The following is an 8,649-nucleotide window of genomic DNA, read 5'->3' as shown; positions in this document are numbered from 1 at the left end:
GGGCTATACAGAGAAACCCTGTCTCGAAAAACCAAAAAGAAAAAAAAAAAAGAGGCAACTTCTAAAGTGAATGTGGGTCTTTTAAAGATATTTAGGCTTATCTTGGGGACGAACAAGAAAGGAAAGGTTGCCTGTTTTGTGTAAAGCTGTCAGGAGACAGTTGACCTGTTCTGTGTGTCTGTGTTGTGTGACTTATGCAGAGTAATTCGGGGAGAATCTCAATTGCGAAAATGCCTCTACCCAGACAGCCTGTAGACAAGCCTGCAGAACATTTTCTGGACTGGGCAGGGCCAGCTCACTGTGTGTGGTGTCAACCGGGTATATAGCCCTGGATGGTATTAGGAAGCAGGCTGAGGAAGCCATGAAGAGCATGCCTGTAAGAAGCATTTTTTCATGACCTCTGCTTCCTGCTGTGAGTTCCAGCTCTGACCTCTTTTGATGATGGACTATACTTTCTAAGGTAAAATAAACCCTTTCCTTCCCAAGTTGCTTTGGTCATGGTTTCATTACAGCAATAGGGACAGAGCTAGGACAGGTATCTAGACAAACCGTGGTACTTTTATGATATATATATATATTTTTTAAATATTTGTTTTTGTGTTTCTGGGGAATGAACCGAAGGCTTCATGAATGCCAGACAGAACTCTAGCGGTGAACTATTCCCAACCCTACAATGGTATTTTAGATAGCAATAAGACAGTTATAAATACATTGTATAAAACTGGCCAAATTCAATTGTAGCAGAGGATAGCCTAGTTGGTTATCAATGGGAGGAGAGGCCCTTGGTCCTGTGAAGGCTCTATGCCTCAGTGTAGGGGAATGTCAGGGCCAGGAAGCAGGAGAGGGCGGGGTGGTGAGCAGGGGGAGGGAGTAGGGAATAGGAGTTTTTTCCACAGGGGAAACCAGGAAAGGGGAGAATATCTGAAAGGTAAATAAAGAAAATATCTAATTTAAAACCAACCAACAAAACAACCAACCAACCAATCAAACAAAAAACTGTAGGTTCCTACAAAAATTAACAGTCCCGTGTGTGTTTCCATTTACTGGGTCAAAACTTGAAATACTTTGTTTGCTCCCTTTGGGAGGAGAGACTTTGTTCCTTCTCTGTATGCAGAAGGCTGTCTCTGTGGATCTTTACTAGTCAACAAAAATATTCATATAGCAGAAGAAATGGACTAGGCAAATCCAGACAGCCCCTCATTTACTTTATATGGAGAAAAGGAAAGAGGCAGGTAGTGGGTCAGCATAGGTTCAAGAGGATTTTTTGTTTGTTTGGTTTTGGGTTGTTGGGACAAGGTTTCCCTGTGTAGACCAGGTTGGCCACTGCCTCCAGAGTGCTGGGATTAAAGGTATGTGCCATCACCATCCAGCTCCCACCAGTACATTTTTTTAAAAAACAAAAACAATGTAAGTATACAATGCTGGAATACAGCCCAGTGTTGGAGCACTTCTAGCATGTGAAAGGACCTGCATTGTCCCAGCACCCAAAATAATAATAATAATAATAATAATAATAATAACAACAACAACAATAACAACAGTAATAATAATAATAATAATAATTTCCCCTCAGAAATAAAAACAGGCAATTTAAGAGAGGAAGAACCCTTGTACAGCCCTACTCTTGAACAGGGAATAAAGGAGGGGAGTGGGCACACTAGAGAGGAGACATAGGTATTCTCTGGAGTAAAAATTAGGGCAGTAGAGGACTAGTGAGTGGCATGTGTTGAGGCCTGCTACTTTCAACATAACTGTAGCCATTTTGTATTCAGTCTCCATTTTGCTCATAAGGTGAAAGTAGGTTCAGGCTCTTAGACTCTATTTCCCAGAAGTAATTATCAACAGCGGACACTAAAAAATGTTAATAATAAGCCAAAAAGTTTGGTTGAATTGCTCATGCTCTGTTATCTCAATGTTCTGAAATTTCCCCTGTCCACCACCCCTCTCACCTAACTAGGACCAATCAGCATAGAGGTTAGCTGACAATACTTTGTCTAGTTAGCCAAAACATTTGTACCACTTCACTGCTTGCCTTTTAACTTTTGAACCTGCTTCTTTTTCTATAAAAAGCCTGTCCTGAAGACAGACTGATACCATAGTCAGGTTTTTCCTTCTTGTTGTCCTGGACATCCAGTAGTACGGTGTATGTTCAATAAACTATTCTGGCTTGAGATGTCTGTATGGTTGGCGTGGCAATTCCTAGACCCCAGCCGCAGCTGGGAAAGCTCTCTCCTTTACTTTTCTGTATAGATTTATGTCTGAGCATGCATATATGTGTATCATGGCATGCCTGTAAAGGTCAAAACTTTTTTTAAAATTTTTTATATGAGCATTGGTGTGAGGTTTTCAGAACCCCTGGAACTGGAGTTACAGATAGTTATGAGTTGCCATGTGAGTGCTGGGAATTGAACCCAAGTCCTCTGGAAGAGCAGCCAGTGGTCTTAACCACTAAGCTATTTCTCCAACAACTTTTTTTTTCTTTTGGTTTTTCGAGACAGGGTTTCTCTATAGTCCTGGCTAGTGTCTAAAAGAGAGCAGCAGATCCCCTGGAACTGTGGCTATGTTTGTGAATGCTACATTGGTGCATTCTATAAGGTCCTCTGTAAGACGAGGGCATGCTTGTGACTGCTGCGCTCTCTCTCTAGAAGTGTAACAGATGAAATGAACCTGTTCCCTGCATTGGATGTAAGAATCTACTCTTTATGCAAGTACCCTTCTGAGGCTACTCACCCATCTGTGGCAGGCTTCTTCCTCAGTATGCTGGGCCGGGGAGAAGAGCCCTGGGCTGGTGTGTTGGTGCTAGCACTCTGACTGTGCGTCTGAACCACTGTGGTTGCTGCTGGAGCTGCACTGAATGGGTTGCTAATAGGGTTGGCTACAATCGTAGCTCCATCTGCCAACACCACTGCTGAAAGGGAAGTGAAAACAGGAGAGAGAAGCACAACATTTATCTAAATGCCACTAAGACACAAATACTACAGAGACGTCTAGTATTAGGAATTCACGATACAAATGCCCCAATTCTAGAAGTAAGGGTGCCTAGCATAAGAAGTCTTGTGTTTGATCTTTAGAAAAACCCCTATTCTCAAGAGATAAGAAACAGAAGAGACAGCACTAGGCCCATCTGCTTACAAGGCACGAAGGGAAAAGTCACTAAGTCTATCAATGCAGATTATAACACCATGTATCATTTTTCTAGTGTGTATGGACCTTTGGCCTGTATGACCACTTCAGTCTCCCAAGTACTGTTATTTTTGGTATATAGTACTACACTCTTTATCTTTTTGAAAATACATTTAAAAAAAAAACTAACCAATCAATACTTTAAGCCCAATGACTCATTTTGTTTTATATGATTATTCTACTAATATTTTGTCATGAACATTAATAATATTAAGATAACATTAAGGTTTCATTGCTTACATACAACTCTGAAGAAAATGAAAAACTAGAAAATGAGAACACTGTAAGGTAATTTTGCTCTTCTTAACTTTAGCATTTTACAGAGCTCTTCTGACTGAGCGCAAATGTCGATAAGGACGTTCACACACGCTATTTGTAAGATTTGTTCTTATTTTCACTTTACATGTGTAGGTGTTTTGACTGCATGCATGTCTACAAACTGTGTGTGCACTGTCCACGAAGGCCAAGAGGCAGGGATGGGATCCCCTGGAACTGGGGTTAGAGAGAGCTGTTAGTTACACAGGTTCTGGGTCTTCTGGAAGAGCAAACAGTGCTGAGACAGCTCAGCCTTTTTTTTGTTTTAAAGATTTATTTATTTATTTATTTATTATATGTAAGTACATTGTAGCTGTCTTCAGACACTCCAGAAGAGGGAGTCAGATTTGTTATGGATGGTTGTGAGCCACCATGTGGTTGCTGGGATTTGAACTCAGGACCTTCGGAAGAACAGTCAGTGTTCTTAACTGCTGAGCCATCTTTCTAGCCCCAGCTTTTATTTTTTACACTCCAGATTTTACTCCCCTCCTGGTCCACCCTCCACGTGTTCCACATCCCATACCTCCTCCTCACCCAGGCTTTTTTTTTTTTTTAAACAGACAGGATCTCACTATGTAGCTCTGGCTGTCCTTGAATTCACTATGTAGACCAGGCTGGCTTTGATCTCACAGAAATCTACCTGCCTCTGCCTTCCAACTGCTGGGTTTAAAGTTGTGCACCATCTTTCAGGGCTCACACATATTATTATTTTTATTGTGAATTGATAGATAAATTCTAAGCAACTCGTCTTACAAAGATGAAATTAAATACTGAAGAATTACCTGAGGTTACAAAGCCTGACAGTGGCAGGGCCAAGATTAAAAGCCAGGCATACTTCTTGCATGCATTTGTTTAAAAACTCATTTCTCTTTGTTGTGTTTACACCACAGTGCTCATGTGGCTGGCTGGCTTTTGATTAGCCCCTGTATCTGTAGAGCCTCTCCCCTCCCCCTTTCCATCAAAGAGTTAAATTTACCTGAGGTTTTTCCTTCAGGCTGAGGCTGCTGATTACCCATTGCTGCTGGCTGAAGCCCCTGAGTGCTGATTGGGGCTGCTGAGTGGATTCCTTGGGTGCCAATTGGTGCTGGCTGGATACCTGATGTCCCAATGGGGGCTGGCTGGATTCCCTGTGTACTGATGGGTGCTGGCTGGATCCCCTGGATGTGTCGGGCGTGTGAAGCATCCACTGTCATCAGCTGCATGGGGTTCAAGTGGACTGTAGATGCTACACCAACGCCAGTCTGAGCTGTGATGGTGGAGTTTGGGGCCTGAGCAGAAACTGAAAATAACAAGGTCAGCTCCAGTTACACAGAGATAACAGAAAAGTGAACAGTTTCCTCACTATGTAAGGGGCTGGGGGTGTATCTGAGTGGCAGAGCATTTTTACATAGCATGGAGCAACAAGGTTCAGGGTTCAATCCTCAGTTGCTATTATACTCCTTACAGAAAACTGTGCACAAAGAACTGTTTTTCTTTTTTATTACCTACCAATTTCTTTTTGAAAAATTATCAGGAATACAATAAAATTAGAAAGTTGGGCTTATAATTACAATCTCAGTATTTAGGAGGACGAGGTAGGAGGACTGTTTAAAATTCTAAGTGAGCCTGAGTTATATAGCAAATTCTAGGCCAGCCTGAGCTACATTTTAATAGTTAGTCTTTAAAATAATCTACCAAATTACAAATATTAGCTAGACCACAATGCTAAAAGAATAATATAAACTTCTAAAATAATCCATGGGTTGACCAGATGGCGAATCTTTGCTTTAACTGATAGAAATACTGTCAAAGGCACTTCTAATTACGTGTGTCTTTGTGTGGGTATGTGCACATATGTGGGTGCTATTGGAGGCCAGAAGCACTGGATCCCCTGGAGCTGAACTTTTGGGCAGATATGAGCTGCACACCCAATGTGGCTGTGGGAATGAAATCTGGGTCCTCAGATAAGAGCAGTACGCACTCAACCCCTGAGCCACTGCTCCAGCCCAAGCCCCACAAGAGAATTCTTATTGGAATAACTGGGAAAGGGTAGAATCTATTTCCAAGTTTATGAAATATTTTAGAGTGCTTGAAATTCGAAACTAATGTTGTTCAAATGGGAATATAAGGTCACATACAATTTTCAGTTTTCCACAGAGATGGTGCAATGGTGGAGAGGGCATACTGTGGTTGAAGAGGACCTCGGTTTGCTTCCCAGCACCCATGCGATTTGGCTCACAACCCTCTGCAACTAAAACTCCAGTGCACTTGATGTCTTGATTTGTACTCCTTGGGTACCACCACTCACACAACACAGGCATCCCTCTCCCCCATCATTAAAATCAAAAATAAAAAATAGGAAAGAGAGGGCTAGCGAGATGGCTCAGCAGTTTGACCCAGTACCATGTTTGGGGACTCAAAACATCTGTAACTGCCACTTTACAAGAGCTGCAGCCAGCTTCTGACTGCAGCCAGCCAAAGCTTCCTCAGCATGCATGCACTGTCATACCTGGGTACTGCCGGATAGTGGACACAGAACTGGTGATGGGGGTGTAGGTGTGTGCAGCCAGCGGGTAGGCGGAGGGCGGGTAAGTTGGCAAGAAGTACTGGAACTGAACAGGAACGGAAGGTCTAGAAATATAGCACAGATTACATGAAACAAAGTTATTTTCTTCATTCAAAGAATCTTATCCCCCAGACTCCCTTGACATCTTGCACACCACCACACAGATTCTCTCAACTGGGTCCCAACCTTACACCAAAGGACAAACCAAGAGGCTATAAATGAGTAAATGGTTACTATTAGTACCCATGCAATTAATGTCAACAGCAGTCTCCATAGATGACTTTTTAAAACTTTATGGATGTTTTCTAAGAACAAACGACAAAACAAAACAAATGACAAAACCCCAGGAGATGGGACGTTCATTTGAGTCCAAGAGTTTGAGAAGACCATGGGTACCACAGCAAGATCTCTTCTCTAGCCAATCAACCAGCCAATGAACTACTCCACTCTAGCCAATCAACCAACCAATGAACTACTCCACTCGAAACAGTTATATTGTTTTTGTTGGAAAATTTAATCAAACATGCATAAAAAATAAACCTAATTTAGAGAAACTAATTCAGAGACCAGAAAACAGGAAATGGGATTTACTTTGCTTTTCTGAACTTAATACTTTCTTGAAGTCAAAAATGGTCAGGGAAAGTATGAGAAAAGACAACAAATTTTACTCTATACTTAGGCCAAAGAATTGTACACAAAATTAAGTTATGCATAGAAACAAGCCTTCATAATTAAAGTTTGTCATAGGAAGAAAAGAGTAACACAATTTCTATTCATGCTTTACATATTTAAAAATCCAAAGAAAGCAACTATTTGAAGCAGTTTAAAAATTTTTCAAAAACATGGCATACCCTTCATGAAATAAAGTAATTAAAAAAAAGATTTATTTATTATTATAAATAAGTATACTGTAGCTGTCGTCAGATACTCCAGAAGAGGGCATCAGATCTCATTATGGGTGGTTATGAACCACCATGTGGTTGCTGGGATTTGAACTCAGGACCTTCAGAAGAGCAGTGAGGGCTCTTACCCGCTGAGCCATCTTGCCAGCCCCCGAAATAAAGTCTTAAAATAGGACCAGACGGAACTGAACTCATTGTATTGCAGATAGGATGAAATGCAATCTATCAGAGAATGCCATTTAAGGCAGAAATAAGACAAGGATGCTCACCACCTCCACCAACACTGCATTTGAATTTTATTATTTACTTCATGTGTACGGGTGTTTGGTCTGCATATATGTATGTGTGCACACAGTGTCCCTGGAGGTCAGAGTGGGTCTTAGGTTCCTTGGAAGTGCAATTAAAGAAGGTTGCAGGCTGCCACGTGGGTGCTGGGAACTGAACTCAGATCCTCTGAAGAGCAGCTAGCCCCTAACTGCTGATCCATACCACTAATTCCATATTGAAAACTCTGGCTACTTCCTAAAATAAATGAAAACCAAGATACTGCTTATATACAATAAGCAAATGACAATTCTCTTGCCTATTTGTAGATGAAGTGTAAATGCTTGCATTGGAAATCTGAGAGAACATGAAGTTTTAGAGCTAGTAAGAACATTTAGGGCTGGAGAGATGGTTCAGCGGGTAAGAGCACTGACTGCTCTTCTGAAGGTCCTGAGTTCAAATCCCAGCAACCACATGGTGGCTTACAACCACCCGTAATGAGATCTGACGCCCTATTCTGGTGTGTCTGAAGATAGCTACAGTGTACTTATATACAATAATAAATAAATCTTAAAAAAAAAAATAAAAGAACATTTAGCTTGGTAGATGGACATTAAAACAATTACACTGTTGGGAAAGGAATAGGGATATGGAATGGGGTTGAACTGCGAAGTGTCAGCATGTCTTCAAATGTCACTTCACTTCTGATCTTTACCTGCAGCAAAAGCACGGAAGACCAACAATCTATATCAAAAGCCAAGCAAAGGTTGAAGTGCAGGGCTCCAAATGATCCAAAGGCCCCTAGAAAACAGCAGCCTCCTGGGCACCACGGATATATGTGTGGTAGGAGATAAGGAAGGGCTAGTGCAGAAGGAAGATGGTGACTCCCACAAACATGGTCTTAAGGGTACTCCAAAGGAGACCATTTTAACTACACACAAATGGTAACATTGAATAAAACCAAATCTCTAGCCTGCTAATTAATAAAACTAAATTCATAGGCCCAGACTGATTAAAAATCAAACAAACAAAACTCAAATAAATAAATGTATACGGGAAAGTTTCTTCCCCTCTGAAAGCCAACCATGACATGGACGAAGCAACAGAAAAGTCAGCCCTTTGCAAATATCATAACTAACTCAGCCATGAATTATCAAAAAACACAATGACTGAACAAAAAGACAGTCTCAAAGTTGCTGTTGTTATTAACACAGGGTCTCACTATGTCATCCTGGCTGCCTGGAATTCTTTATGTAGACCAAGCTGGTCTCAAACTCACAGAGATTCGATTGCCTTTGTCTCCCAAGTGCTGGGGTTAATTAAAGGTGTGCCACCACACCTGGCAGCCTCAATATTTTCCTCAGGCTCTAAAGCATCTTGCTTGAGTCCACTGTTTCCTTGCGGAGTATCCACTTTGCATATCCAATTCTGAATAGTCTC

General features: G+C 41.4%; 1 protein-coding gene across 1 annotated transcript in view; it reads right to left on the bottom strand.

Moving 5' to 3' along the window:
* The window catches only part of Sap130 (Sin3A associated protein 130), an 89,042-nt gene that overhangs the window by 37,517 nt on the left and 42,876 nt on the right, over positions 1 to 8,649 (bottom strand). The window contains exons 12-14 of the mRNA XM_031366366.1: positions 5,987 to 6,108; positions 4,475 to 4,777; positions 2,731 to 2,908 (exon numbers count right to left, since the gene is read on the bottom strand). Of these exons, the coding sequence (XP_031222226.1) occupies positions 2,731 to 2,908; positions 4,475 to 4,777; positions 5,987 to 6,108 (603 nt within the window). The remainder of the gene's footprint in view (positions 1 to 2,730; positions 2,909 to 4,474; positions 4,778 to 5,986; positions 6,109 to 8,649) is intronic.

The sequence above is a fragment of the Mastomys coucha genome, unplaced genomic scaffold (assembly GCF_008632895.1).
Source record: "Mastomys coucha isolate ucsf_1 unplaced genomic scaffold, UCSF_Mcou_1 pScaffold13, whole genome shotgun sequence".
Lineage (NCBI taxonomy): Eukaryota > Metazoa > Chordata > Mammalia > Rodentia > Muridae > Mastomys > Mastomys coucha.
This window is presented reverse-complemented; position numbering and strand designations above follow the sequence as displayed.